At 39.3% G+C, this 15,169-nt stretch overlaps 1 protein-coding gene across 4 annotated transcripts in view; it reads right to left on the bottom strand.

The window, feature by feature from the left end:
* Window positions 1-479: 479 nt before the first annotated feature.
* The window catches only part of ARHGEF12 (Rho guanine nucleotide exchange factor 12), a 144,397-nt gene continuing 129,707 nt past the window's right edge, over window positions 480-15,169 (bottom strand). For all 4 annotated transcript variants that reach the window (XM_030839448.3, XM_030839438.3, XM_060304195.1 and 1 more), the window contains 11 exons: window positions 14,281-14,358; window positions 13,093-13,168; window positions 12,397-12,564; window positions 11,455-11,542; window positions 10,885-10,971; window positions 10,667-10,746; window positions 10,135-10,371; window positions 7,524-7,994; window positions 6,317-6,633; window positions 5,126-5,195; window positions 480-4,585 (listed from right to left, as the gene is read on the bottom strand). In XM_030839448.3, coding sequence (XP_030695308.2) covers window positions 4,575-4,585; window positions 5,126-5,195; window positions 6,317-6,633; window positions 7,524-7,994; window positions 10,135-10,371; window positions 10,667-10,746; window positions 10,885-10,971; window positions 11,455-11,542; window positions 12,397-12,564; window positions 13,093-13,168; window positions 14,281-14,358 — 1,683 coding nt within the window. In that variant the 3' untranslated portion in view covers window positions 480-4,574. The remainder of the gene's footprint in view (window positions 4,586-5,125; window positions 5,196-6,316; window positions 6,634-7,523; window positions 7,995-10,134; window positions 10,372-10,666; window positions 10,747-10,884; window positions 10,972-11,454; window positions 11,543-12,396; window positions 12,565-13,092; window positions 13,169-14,280; window positions 14,359-15,169) is intronic.

The raw sequence follows: 15,169 nt of genomic DNA, 5'->3' as shown, positions 1-15,169 counted from the left end.
AAGAAAGGTAATAAAGACGTCTTATTTCATTTAGGGTAGCGTTAAACCAAAGTTATATTTCAGTGAGCCATAAAAGCTGCCCCATTTATCCCACTAAAGTACACTTAAAAATTCTGTTATATATATTATACCATCATTAAAAAAATAATGTAATATATAAAAAAAATCATTGCATTGTACATTTTAAATGAGTAAATTGTATGTTACGTGAACTATATCCCAATAAAGCTGTTAGAAAAACAACAACAAAGCTGCCCCAGATGCTGGGGCAATTCCAGCTGTGAGCGTCCTCATGGAAGTCTATGTATTACGGAGATCAACTCGCTGGTCTCACTAGTAAAGATGCTGTAACAAGCAGGAAGATATCTGACAGTCACTGCCAGTAAGATCACTTAAGGCCTCCTTGGTGCTAAAACTTTTCTAATATAACTTGTATAAGACAAATCAAGAGGAATATAAATAAAAAGTCACATACTTGGTTCCTTTAAGCATATTTAATATTTGAACTCTCATTTTCTATTTTCCCAGACCCCAGAAAACAGAGTTTTTAGATGACCAATATTTTGTTCCAGAAACATACAGCCTTATCAGCTAATTCATAAAAGAGCTATTTTACAAAGGTACATCTGGATAATTAGATCAATAAAGTCTTTTAGGCATTTCAAAATGTGATCAGTAAAAATACATGATTATTAATAAAGTTTTTTTTTAAGATAGTTCCAGATTTCTTTAAAAGTAATTTCTGTTAAAGAGTACATGATTGTATGGTGAACAAGGAAAATAAAATGTTCTAGCAGGAAGAGGCTGACTAAGAATAACCCACAGTGTGCATTACAGTTATGTTTGCAGTACGTCTGCTTAGCCATTGGCACCTGGAAATGGTGGACAGGGCTTCCTTCTAGGAGGTACAATTTTTTCCTACCAATTTATTTTCAAAACCATCAGTACCAGTGGGGAAGAATGAGGCAAAGGAACTCTTTTCTTGAGGAAAAAACAATTTTTCAGATCACTTTGAAAAGGGGCAGAAAAGTCAGCAAAGACATGATTTACAAAACAAAAATTGTAATACTGGGGGCAAAAAAGCTAGCCAGCAGAAAGCTGACTGGAAGTTCCTGCTAATTTTCTGTTCAAGGTCTTCTGTACACAGTTCTGAACGGTGCCCCCCGTGACATATAGGGAAGGAAATATTGACCAAAGCTCTAGTAGCTCAAAATAACATCACATACCACCTTCAAAGAAGACAGCTTCCAGTTTGAAATACAGACTCTCCACATAATACACCAAATCTAACAATATCAGAACGAAAAAAAAAGTATGTGAGTAAAAGACAACTCACAGGAAGCATAATTATTTTCTTTAGCTTTGAAACTAAGGAAAAAATGGGCTCTTCTCCTCTACTATCACACTAGCTCCCCACCCGCTTCCATAAACACCTTAACAAAAAAACTTTAGAGGGACTCATCCTTTCTAACAGCTGTTAGAGTTGTTTTAGGGAAAAGAAAGCCCAAAAGCTTATAAAATATACCTTCTGTGCAGCATAATACAATAGTAACCGTTTAGGTCCTAATAGCCAAGACAACTCAAGCAGTCCGAGTTAGCTGATTTTAAAGTATGCCAAATATATCGTTTCTAGGGCAGTGATCATGACTTTAAATTACAGCACTCTGGGGGTTTGTTGATTTGCCTTGATTAATTCTGTTCTCTGAAAAGGAAGGAGACACTCCAAATGTAATGTGCCACTTAATAGCAAAGGAGCCATTAGGGCCACATGAGAGAGCACGGGGTCACGGCAGGTCACTACAATAGAGCTCAAACCCAGCTCTCCTGCTCCGGGACGGTTGCTTTGTCTACCACCCTCGGATCTTTCCGTATGGAAGTAGATTCCAACTTCTAGTCACGTAACTTTGAGAAAATGGCTTCGATGGTAACCAGCCTCACTCAAAGACAGGGTGAATACCTAATTCCATCATTCTGAAAGGCAGGTAGAGTATCAAAGTCGAATGGATGTGATTATAATGGCCAAAAGAAAATAGAGGGTGTGGGAGGCCAGCATGAGAAGAAGGGAAGAAGTTAGGTTGGTAAGATAAAAAGAACACTCAAAATTGTGGAATCTTTTCAGAATTAGACTTCATTTGGGGGCTTTGTTTGACAATCTGGATATGAATTTATTTGGAAGTACTAGAGCTATGGTCAAAATATTTTTCCAGTTAGCCCTGTTTTTGTTCCAAGGAGAGGTTAAACTTCAGGAAAAAGAAAAGCAAATAGTTGCTAAGGACAAGGGACTGGCTGAGCTAGAAGAGAAACCAAAACTCTGCTAACCTACAAAGCTTCTTTAAAGGAACGAGCGCTAGAGAATTATGCAATTACCCTGTAGCGTCTGAAGTTAAGATGAAAGTTCTATTTGTATTTACCGTTCTCCTGATTAACTGTCCACAGATGGTATTAGTGTCAAGTAACTACAGGTGCAATTCTTTTAGTTGGGAGTGACTACATTATTTCCAGCAGCACAATGTAACCATTTGGTTTTTCCTTGCTTCTCTTAAGAGATACAGAAAGTTCAAGTCCCAAGCTTTACTTATATATTAGCCTCTGCTTCTAAAAAATTTTAATCCCATTTTGATTTAATTTATACTTGGGCTACAACTCAAAGTAAAATTCTAATTTATAGATGAGGTCCAACAATCCAAGTTGGTCTACTTAAAAACACAGATCAGTTTTGGAAAAACGGAAACAGGAATCTGGACGTAGATGAGCTTGTTAAGTTGTAGTGGTGTTTATAAAAGTAGTTGGGAATCCTTACCACTTGTGATGAGGGGAAATTTATATATATATATATATATAAAATATATATAATATATATATATAATATACAATATATATATTTTATACATATATATATATATATTTGGGCAGAGGGTGGGGGGATGGCAAGGAAGAGTAAAATTACATCCTAACTACCCACAGAGTTCCGAGGGCACTACTGAAAGATATGAGCAGTGGATGAACTCCTTGCATACTAACAGAATTTTCGTATTTGACAAACGATTTAGTTTTAGTTGGCAAAAATACTCCAAAACATACATACCTGATGCACAAAGAAAACCACAGAAAGCCACCAGAACTGAAGGAGTTCTCAAGTTACAGTTCTGAAACATTTATCCTCTGGAGGGTGCTGCCAGTACTACTATTCATTCTAGAGCAGGCAGTTACCAATGCCTTGCCTGCAGTATCCAGTGTATGTTCTGGTCTGCAATTTTTAAGGTCAGTCATGCACCAGTGTGGAAAAGGCTCCAGCAGTGAAGTCAGAGGAAGTGCTTCTGGAGCTGGTTGGAGCAGCTCTGTCTTCTCCACCACAGCTTTCTCCGCTCCACTCTCGGCTCTCTTTTTAACTCAAAGAGCCCTTTGGCACCATCAGTGCAAAAATTAGAGTCAAACCTCCAGGTACTAAAATGTTACTGGCCTTATAATCAGCAGTACCCGTGGCTAATGAAAGCCATTGTTCAACTCAGTAGTGATTCAGTTACACAACCTTCCCAGACTCTCACCCGCTCCCACCCCACCTTCCTTCAGCGACCCCCACCCCTGCCACCACCTGAAGCATCGCCGTTTGCTTGTTTTTACTTCCTGCTCCATCTGCAGGGGTAATTTTACACAAGTGCCAAAGTCTAATGTATAATTATAAAAATGAAACAATACCAAGAATAACAAACTTATAGTCAAGAAAATAAAATTTGCTTTCCTCTCCCTCCCAAATCCCAACCCTCAACAGAAAAGGAGACAATAGAAGAAAATACACCCATTTTCAAGTGCCTGCTCTTTAGTACATTGAGGATTCCTGTTCATTGGGAGTGGATCCCAGCTACAGAGAAGAGGTGCTTGCCTCGGGTGGGAGGAAGCCCTACCTGGGAGCACAGAGCTCAAGTCCTCTGCACTCAGGAGTCCCAGCAGACTACGCTTTTGAGGTGACCCTCAGACAAGCAGCCTACTGGATAGCAGAGGGCACGGGATACAGTTTGGTGGAGGCCACATGCTTCCCCCTGCCCTGCTTACCCCGTCCTGCTCTTCACCTCTCTACCCCACCTCCTAACACCCCATACTGAACTCTTTGCTTCGGGAGCAATCGATGCTTGGGTGTACTAAGTACAAAGGGCTAAAACTCTCACTACTCAGTTAAAACAAAACATGGCAAAATAAAAATTAAAATGTGCTTTCAAATACGGAATGAAGTCAAATAAATACATCTGATTTTCTCTTTGTCTTAAGTCTAAGTAAAATTTCATATTCTACACCCAAAGCTCTATACATTTGGTTTTTGTTCTGAATCAAAATGCATTTCTGATAGTGAGGAGAGCAGAGTGAGAGAATGGACGTCCCCTCACTGACAGACTAGTGCAGCTGCCAGGCTGTGAAGAACCAGTCCCGCTCCGGGCCCCTGGGGCGTGGCTACCCCAGGGTGTTCGCAGGCAGATCCTCTGTCACACACTCTCTCTGCGTCCACACTGGAGCCAGGACGTGGTGATACAAGGCCGATGCTCAAATCCAACAACCTGCAGTCACCTCCAGGACACGCGGCTCTAACTTTTATCTGGGAAGAACAAGGAGATGAGGAGATCAAATTAGGAAGAAAGAACAAATTAAAATGCACACTTAGGGAATATATTTGAAATGCGTGGACACTGTTAACACCTTTGTTTCTGGATCAGAACAGCCTCATCCAAAAGCATGAAAGCGAATGAGTACAAATGGCTGCACTGAACACAGATCCGTCGGTAGCCACAGGGGGACACTGCTTTCGCCGTCAGGGGAGACACAAAAGCACAGCAAGACCTGAGGGGGACCTGCCTCCACCACTAGGGAGCCTCAGTTTCCTGGGCCCACCACAGCTCTGCCTTCTGCTTTTGCAAAGGTGAAGAAAGACAGAAGGAGGGTGGCGTGGGGACTGAGCTGAGTCAGCAGACAGCGGCCTCTGCTTGATATATGATGTTTGGAAACAGGCAGTTTTTCTAAGACAGAGAAGAAATGGAATCTCAGAAGGTTTCCACTTGAAAGAATAATAAATCATTTCATTCAATGCACTGTTCAGGCAGGATGATGCTTGAGTCTGAAATCCACAGTTTTCACATACCTGAGTGCTTGTCTGTGAGGGCTGATCCAGCCAGCCTTTGGCAAAGAATGCTGTAACTTTCCTCCACCTTCTGTAAAATAAAACCCATAGGTTTTTCATTTGAACATCATGAAAAATTTATTTTGAAAATAGGAAAGAAGGCTTTTTTATATTATAGGGACATGCTTCCAAATTTCAACATTAACATCATTAAAAATTTTGTTAGTAGGCGAAAAAAGTAAATTTCATTCCTTTTACCTGTTCCTCTCTTGAGTGAATAACTTAAAATGTTCCCATATAGAAGAAAGTAGAGGAGAGGGCAACCGGTAGAGGTGATTATCCCACCGCCCCCGCTCCCCGCCCGGAGTCACCCTGAAAATGGTCCCACGTGCGGCATGAACTAAATTAGAGCCAATGTGCCCTCAGTGGCCTTTTAGAATCCATCAGCCACAGGGTGACCCTACATCTAACCATATGAAGAAGGGAAAACCTACCACATGAAGTTAAAAGAAAAAGTAAGGGAGACCAGTCTTCAGCTGAGAGGCTAAGGACACTTTAAACTCTGGTCCCTGAAACCTCTACTAAATGATGTCATGACAAACATTTGGGCTCTACCAGCTGTGCCTACTGATGGCAAACTTATAAAGTCCTGTTGTCAGAAATGACCACACAGGTCAGTTTTGCAATGGTGGCTTATGCAGCGACATCTTCAATTATCAATTTACAGAACTCCCACTCACAGGCAGGCCTTTAAATTACAGGAGCCACTGGAGACAATTTCTATCTGTCACAGCACCTGGGAAACTACCAACATCACCTAACAATTCACAGATAATTAATAGGTTATGGCAAGTTAAAGCATTTCCCAGCCTAGATTCTTAACTACACAAACCCCACCTATCTCAGCTTACTGCCCACATCTTCTCATGGAGGCCAACCAATCATCCCAAATATATTTAGGTTCTTAAACTTAGAAACCCATACAAACACACAGTTTACAGAGCTACAATTGTTTCTGTTCTTGTGATCAGATTAAAAAATGCTGATCTCAGTTTTTCACCCAGGTCTATTCACAGACAATCGTCAAAGAAAACATACAAATCTAGACCCTGAGCAAGGTTACTGACAACAACCTGTTAATCATTCTACACTTCCTCTCTGTTAAATGTGTTTTTTATATCCGAGTCCTAAGGATGTTGAAGTCTGAGGTACCTTTAAGTGTTCCAGGTCAGCCTCTATCTTACGAATGTACTCCATGATCTGGCTTTGTGAATCTGCACAAGAGGAGGGACTCCGGATCTCAAGACAGGAATCCTCCATAGCTCCCCAGCGCTGCTGGACCAGGAATTCTGGGGTGAAAGGTGAAACTGCCCCATCAGAATGAGCATTCTGGGGAGAACGCTGCTGCCGGCGGGTAGAGTCCATAGAGGGGATGCCTGTCGCAGGCTGCGGGGGAAGCGAGGAAGCAATCTCCTCATCCGTGGAGCTCTCCTGCACTGTTTCATAGCCATCAAGGATCAAACAGGTTCCTATCGATAGAGACAGAACAGTTTGATGAGATTAGTGCTGCCATCATCACATTAGAAAACAGACATGGGGTGATTTGCTGACAACTTTAAAAGTTATTAAAGAAGGGGAAAGGCCATTAATTCCCAAAGTCCCAGGTTAAGTTTTAAGTACCTCAGAATTTTCTTACATCAGGTTAAAGGTAAACTTAGCAAACTTTCTCGGTAATTTCTGAGTAACTTCATATTCGTTAGCATTTTAAAAGTGAAAAGCTGAAAACTACCGAGTCCCTACATGATCTTGCCACCACCCTCCCTGCCAAACACCTGCCTTGCTTCATCTCCCACCACTGTCTCCCTCACCCTGCACTCTTTAACCACAGAACGCCTGCTCCTGCCTCACAGCCTGTGCGCTATTCTTCTCTGCTGGAACACACTACTTCCAGGCACCCACATGGCTTTTTCCTTCACTTCTCTTGGGTCTCTGCTCCCATGCTACCTCCTGAGAGGCCTTCTTCCCTGATCACCTTGTCTGCCCCCGTTACCCTCTGCCCCTCAGTCTGACTTATTTTTCCTCCTAATTCTTACTATCTGACATCTATTTATTTGTTAACTCATTTACAGTTAGTTACTCTTTCCCCAAGCAGTGCTTAAGCATCATGACAATGGTGGATTTTTCCGTGTTTTATTCCATGCTATATCTCCCAGCACCTAGGACAGGGTGTGGCATAGGGTAGATTCAGTATTTATTTATTGCATGAAAGAACAGATACTACACACACACACACACACACACACACACACACACACACACACACATGAGAGAATGCTTGGATACCCGAGCGACATCCATTTCAGCACATAGCACAAATAACAATGATTGAAATCAAAGTTTAAATGTGAAAGGAACTTGCCTGAGATGCGCAAATTAACATCCTTCTCTTCCTTTTTAACTGCTCCATCACCTTCTGATGGATTATCATCACTATGTGCTTCACGGGCATCAAAAAAGTGCTCTCCACTCTCATCAAGACCCCCTTCTGGCTCTGCGGGAGGCATCTCTGGGGTCATAATCATGTGGTCCATTACTAAAATGTTACTTGCCTGGCTATCTTGGAATGCCAGTACCACTGAATCCCGTGGAGCAGAAGATTCAGTTGAAGTCCATGGACTGTAACAAGTTGAAATGTCACCAGTTCCAGTTCTAAAGGGCATCTGTCCTTCACAAGGATGATAGGCCTTAATATTGCCAGGCTTCTGGGTTCCACTGTCTGCCTGCGCCCCCAGAGAGGCTGTCCTGCATCTCGGGAAATGCGGCCAGTCTTCCTGAGTGCTCTTCTCAGTCAAACCCAGCTGTTGTACCAGCAACTGCTTCAACAAACCCACTAAAAGATTTAGGAAGGGGGGAAAAGCACACGCATTCACAACTATAACCTCAAACTGACAGAATTAAATTAGAGGAATGATCAGTTCTCTTAAAGTAAGTACCTTTTTAGTAACATGCAGGCAAAAATATTAATTTCATACAGTCATTTTTTGTTTTGAGAAATGAAATGAAACACCATCTAGAGAAAATTTAACATCAAACTTGTCTTTAAAAAAATTTAAGAATTCTCAGTGGGAATTCTCTTATTATTCTCCTATATGCCTACCTCCACATTTTCTACCATATAACTGGAATAATACCCCAAAGGTACTTCTTAAAAGGATGTTGAAAAGCCGTGTTAATCTAGACAAAAGAACCTGAAAGTTCTGCTTTTTCCAGAAGCAGACACTATCTACATAGGCATTATTTTTTTCTAATTTTATTAGACACAGAGAACATTTACTTTATCATTTATAATAACCCAAAGAATCTCCTTAAATGGTGAAGAAGAAAATAAAACTGCCCTGTAAATGTAATTCCATGTTTGGTAGCATGCATAATTTCAAAGGATAAGGAAATATTTATTAGTTTTTTAAAATGACCTCACTAGTACCACAGCTTCCTCTGGTTGTTGAATATAGAATGGATTTAATTTTAAATGGACAAGTGCGTGCTGTGAGGTCACTCACCCAATGAGAGGGACACTGGGACAATGTTAGTGGAACCATCAGAAATCATTACCACTGTTAACTCTATGAGTCTAGAATAAATTAGGTTTTAAAGAACTTGACCAATTCCGTACTTTCAACTCGGCCTTAATTTCTACCTTCTGTCTCTTTAAATAAAGTTTCCACATAGGTTTGGGTCTTTGACCCTCCTTCTTTTTGCTCTGCAGTCACTTCCTGAGAGACGCTATGAATACTTATGGCTTTGACACTCAGATCCATCTCTCTCCCTGACCTCCTCCAAAATTCCAGTCTTAAAACTCTCAACTTCCTGCTCATCCTTCCTCTTAAATGGCTTGCCATTCATTACCATAATCTCAACATGTTTTAAAATTAAGCCCATAACCTATGGCAAAGAAAAGAAGGAAAAAAGAAAGTGTAGCAGTGGTGGTTCTTTTCTAATTTTTATTTCTGACAAAAATACTGAAATTATCTCTAAATATTCCCTTACCTTTGCCCTCACAGCCAAAGAAGCCAATTGTTTTAAGTATCTGTTGGTTTCTCATTTTATTTTTATTCTTCTAACACCATTCTAGCCCAAACCCTTTTAGCCTCAAGCCCAGACCACTCCAACTCTATTCCCATTCAAATCCTTTCGCAGATCTCAGCCAGAGTAATCTTTTTCCATTAGTCATACACCCTAGCTTAGCAACTTCACATGGTTCTTTCTCTGCAGCTAAAGCAATCATTCTCAGCCTTTTTCCCACCTCCAATACACCTGAGACATGTGATCCACTCCCACTTGTAGCCGTGGTTCTCAACCAGGCTGGAGAGGGAGTGGGTGGCTAACCAAGTGGCAAGGACCACCCATTCATGTGTGTGTGTGCGTGTGTATGCGTGTGCGAGTGCGTGTGCGAGAAGGATGGGTCGTGGTGAAGAATACTACAATCTCCACAAGAAAACAGAAGAATATCTGTAGCCTGAAGAGGTCCTCAAAACCCTGCAGCCTGCCACCCTTCAAGTCTGGAGGACTCAACCTGCTCTTCAAGGTCCACAACAGCTGGGCTCAACAACGCGTCCTCCATCTTTCTAACCTTGTCCCCCATGACTCCTTTAGCTTGTGCGGTCTGCCCCAGGCCAGCTGCCCTACCCGCTGCTCTCGGAACACCCTCAGAGTTTTTGCCTCTGTGTTTTGGTCCTACCATTTTTCTTGTCTGACTGACTTCTATATATTCTGCTAAATACCTATCTGAATTTTACCCATTCTTCAAGGCAATAATCACATCTCTCTTGTTTTCTAATGCCTCCCTCCTCTGGTCACGCCAACCAGATCAATTTTGACATCCTATAATGTTTTCTTACTTAAGAAGGTGAGGGAAAGTTTTGTCTCATCTTCCCAGCTAGACTGTAAAATTCTTGAAGGGAAAATTCATGGTACATTATAAAACTCTGGTGCTTAATAAGTATCTGTATTAACTTACGAATAAAACTTACAATTCCTTAGTGCATCCAACGCCCACCGTTCTTCTGAGACAGGCAAGTGTGGATCTGGGACTGTGATTTGATAATTGACTCCAACTTCCTTTAGGGTTCCATCTGCATGCTGCTCCTTTGCAAACTGTCTCTCAGCCACAAAGAGATCATCATCCACCTCCGATTTCCCAGAGGTATCCAGTGAATGAGATTGAGGTTTTGACGACATTAAAGGAGACTCTAATCCCAAATCTCTGTCTGTTCAATGGAACAGAAAAAGCAGAACGTATCTTAACAAAACTTTTAACGTGAAGCATTCAGGAAATATTTGGAAAAAAATAACCGCATGAGCTACAGAGACTGTCCGCTAAGTAAAATACATGGCACCCAGTGCAGTGTGATTACGGCACGCACAAGGCGCACAAGCAAATTTTGTTAAAGTGAATAGCTGATGCCAGGTCCTGCATAAACCAAAAGAGTTAACGTTTCTTCACAGTTTATTGAGTAATAGGTAGACTCCATTCTTCCAGGTTAATTTAACAGATCAGTTTACCTGGACTCTGCAGACCAGAGACTGAAATGCCATGATGTTCCACTTTTAATTTTGGAGGTTCTTCTTCATCATTGTCTCCTCTATGGAAGGGAAAAAAAAAAATCTTTCAGCTTCTTGAGGTGCCTAAACATCAGTGCAACAAAATGTTTATAATTATCCATTCTTTCTCTGACCAAAACGACAAAGTCGTTCCTACTCGGAAGCAAAGGCACACTCACTCGCAAGGTGGTGACTGTGGCAGTGGAATTGGCTTTGTGGACTGCTCCTTCACTGATGCAGCCATCCGACAGATTAGGTCCTGCCAGCTGCAGGGAGTTTGAAAAGAATACAAAACACGGGAGGGAAAGGAAAAAGAAACACACTTTAAATACACTCAGAAAGCAAAAATAAAAACTAACAAACCATACCAGAAACGAAATCAAACCAACAGTCAAAAAACACTATTTCTGCCAGAGAATAGCTTTATTTTGGTGACATACTATTAAGTAGAGATTAGAAAACCTCACAGTGTTATGGATACACTACCCATGAAAAAAACTTCACTTGAAGCTTCTGAGAATTTTTTCTTTAGGAAAGATACTTTCAATAGGATAGAACCAAAATAAGAGAGATCCAGCTAAAAAGGAACAAATTCTTAGAAGAACACCTCTCAAAGAACATAGAGGAAGTACTTGTTTCCACATAGTTTTTGGTTTTCAAAGTCCTTTTACAAAAGCAGTTAAATTGTGGAATATTATATTCAGGATAATAAAACATATTAGAGCAAGGTAGCTATATCCAGTACATACACAGTCTTTTCAGAAACTGTCTGTGCCACCAGTTCATAAATTTGGGCTCCATTGTCAGACATGGAGATGACGAATAAAGCTTTGTTATCTGGGAAAACAAGACAAAAATTACTCTAACAATATGACCCACAGAGGCTGGGAGAGATGTTTCTAGGGTCCTGGTATTATTCTGCATCTTAATCTAGGTAAAGGTTACACCTGATCACTTTGTAAACACACATTCACTTTGTAAAACTCATCAAACTATAACTTAAAATCTGTGCAAATTATTGTATGTTAAACTATATATAATATACTTTAATAAAACAAAGATTATAAAAGCTAGCACTAATTCCACAGTAATTTCTTAAAAACAAGTGTCAACGTATCTAAATTACTGAACTATAAACACTATTGCTCTTTTTGAATTTATTCAGAATTGCCCTTTTGCTAAACAGTTAGTCAGTAACATTCAGTGGGTGTTGGAGGAAAGAGGTCATAAATTTATCTTACCACTATGGAACTAACAAGTTTTAAAAGGGATCTCCTTATTAGTACAGTTAATATGTAACTTCCTAACTGAAACTGATTTTTAAAAACCTAAACCACACCTACTTCTTCAGTTTTTGCCTTTTCCCCACCATATCAAAAAATGAAACCTTTTCAACGGGATTACCTCCAATTCATTGTCTTCACTAGTGTCATCAATGATTTGAACATGACATAAAGATAAAAGTAATATGCAGAAAAATTTAAAATGCAGAAAATTATTCAGAGAATCTAAGCATCCTCAATAATTTTGGGGTATTCACGTTCTAAGCAGTAAATAAATTTCATTTAATCTGTATAAGAATAGAAAAGGAACAAAACTCTACGCCAGCTGTGCTACTTCAACGACACTGAGTATCTTATGCAATGTTACGATGAACCTGGAGGTTAGCGTCATTCAGCAGACATACTCGCCTGTTGCCACTTGTCGAACCAGCACTGTATTCAACTTGATGACAGGGCTAAATGTGTGTTTGCTATCACCTGTAGATGCCAGAATCTTACTATGACACCTTAACACCAGTCTATCGTCCTGCTTTTGTAACAATACAAGAATATCTTCCAGCAGCAAAGTGTATAGATCTAGAAATAAAAATGTAGGAGAGGTGATCAGTACAGAAATTGAGATGTGTTTTATAAACTTTATAACAATTTGACGTCAAAAACTGATTTCTGTTAAATCTAGTAAATTTTAAAAATGTACTTGCTATTGTATTTTTTAATTTCATTTTTTAATAATTCATTTTTAATGTATTACACCAAAGGGTCAGTTTGTGACTGACAAGAGATAAAAAACACTGGTTCTTCACCACAGATAGTTTGAGATACAGTGGTTTAAAGGAAGCTGAGACTCATTAGAATACAAGGATGGAGACAGGACTGAATCATGACAAAATTTTCTGCTTCATCCTTAAATGAGTATTTAACATGCTTCACATATAACAAAATAACATAAGCAGATCTTCTGTAAATGAGTAATAACACAAAGTACCATTGCTAATTGCTGTCACTGAAAAACGTGAACGGCTATCTCTTCTCTTTGGCATAAGGAAAACTTCCTATTCTTTTCCCTTCTCCACTCTCCCCCAAACCAACAGACAGTACACCTACCAATAGTTTTATCTCTATTCACCTTCCAAACCAATGGCCCTTCGTGAATCATCTTCCTTTTTGTTAAATCCAAATTCTGCCAAAATAAAGAGAATTACACACAAATTATTTCCAAGCACTTAGTGAGATGATATTCCATTTAGTCTCCTTTCCAGAAATTCTTACTATAAAAGATACCATTTACGTTCACTATTATTGATATCCGTCAACTACTGAAAATGGAATAAAAATCAGGTTAAAGTAAGCTGCATAAAATTTTCTAGAAAGGAAAAAGCATCTTGCAGAAAAACATTCAGGAGTACTGTCTTCCAAATTTCACTCTAAACAGAGGTAACAGCTAATGAAAATGAAGCTGTAAATATTCAGCTACTAGATTCTCAACCCCTTCCTTATTTTTTCTATGAATAACTATCTAGATGAGGATGATGTATAGCTTATCTGTAAGAAGCCTCTGATCTAGGCTCTCATTCCAAAAAAAGTTCTAAGGAATAGCATTTCACAGAAGTCCAGGTAGTACTGAGGCTTCCTCTAAATATTAATAACTTAATAAGAGAATCATCTTTTAGCATAAGAAAGATCTCATTCTCTGGAAGTTAAGGGGCTCAGCATATTAGCATGCTTTTTGATAAGCTCTTAAAATAAATAAATAAAAGTCTATTTTAACAGCCACCAAATAAATCTGCCAGAACAACCAGTGAAACAGTATAAGAAAGACTTAAAATCCTAAGTGACTCAATACAAAAAGCTCCATGTACTAGAAGGGGCAATTAATAAATATTTTACTATCATTCCTGTAATGGTTTCAACTTTTATGCTTTTGAAGAGCTTCATAGAAAAATAATTATCTTCCTTTACTCAAAAATCTGGAAAGTTCCCACAGTAAACAGCCTTACTCTTATTCAAACTACAGAACACAATAAAATTAATTTTAATAATAAGTAATGTTCCTTAGTCTCCTACAAATCCTTGTCACAAAAAGTTAGTTTCACATAAAATATTCCCCTACTGAAAGACTAAAGCAATCCTCACACAGACCAAGACATTTAAAAGGAAGAACAGAACCATAAATACAGACAATCTATGATGCAAGAACTCCTTCAGGTCATGTATGTTCCCACTGAGATGTTAATTACCTTCCAAGTCTTTAGCAAATTTTATGTTTTAAATTATGATTAGACCATCCCTTACCCTGAGCTCTTCAACATTTGGGTACTCTGACAACTTCAGATTGGAGGTATCAAGGCGACGCTGATAATCTTCTAAGCGCTGAAAATGAGACAGGACACAGCTAAGGTTACTGCTTTGGATATCAATGACCTCCCTGTTCCTAGATCAAATGGACACTGTACCTGCATTCTGCTGAACTCTCTGCAATATCAGACACAACCGACAACTCACTCTTCCTTAAAACACTCCCTTCTTTTGGCTTTGGTGATATTACCCTCTCCTAACTTTCCTCCTACCTCGTTAGCTGTTCTTTTCCAATCTTCTTTTCAAACTCTCTGGCTGCTAACTAGCATATATTTACTTTCTAAATATGTAAATAATGTACATGACACAAAATTCAGAAGGTAATATAAGGCACACAATAAACAGTAAGTCTCCCTCTAAGCCTGTCCTCTTGCCTTCCCAGCCCCAATTTTCCCTAAAGAAGAAACCTCTAATACCCATTTCTTGCGTAGCCTATGAGAAAAACTCTAAGAAAAAAGAATACATATGGATGTAAGCACGCTTGGCTCTGTTGCGTGTAGATATAGCTTTTTAAAAAGAAATATATGGTAACATAATACATTCATATGTGTATTACTCATTCAAAAGGTAATGCAATATATTCATATACACATTTCTCTCTCTCTCTCCCTGTGTGTGTGTGTGTGTGTGTTTATCAGTCATCAATATATCTTGGAGACTGTTCCACATTAGCACATAGAGAGAGAGTAGTCTATTTTTCCAGTGGCTGCATGGTATTCAACTCTGTGAATGAACTATAGTTTTTTTAACTACACCTTACTGATGGACAAGTATATTAGAATAAATTTCTAGAGAAACAACTGTTAGACTAAAGGGTACATTTTTC

This window comes from Globicephala melas, chromosome 8 (genome assembly GCF_963455315.2).
Source record: "Globicephala melas chromosome 8, mGloMel1.2, whole genome shotgun sequence".
In the NCBI taxonomy this organism is placed as follows: Eukaryota; Metazoa; Chordata; class Mammalia; order Artiodactyla; family Delphinidae; genus Globicephala; species Globicephala melas.
Note: the sequence above shows the minus strand (reverse complement) of the source record. Positions and strands in the feature narration are given on the sequence as shown.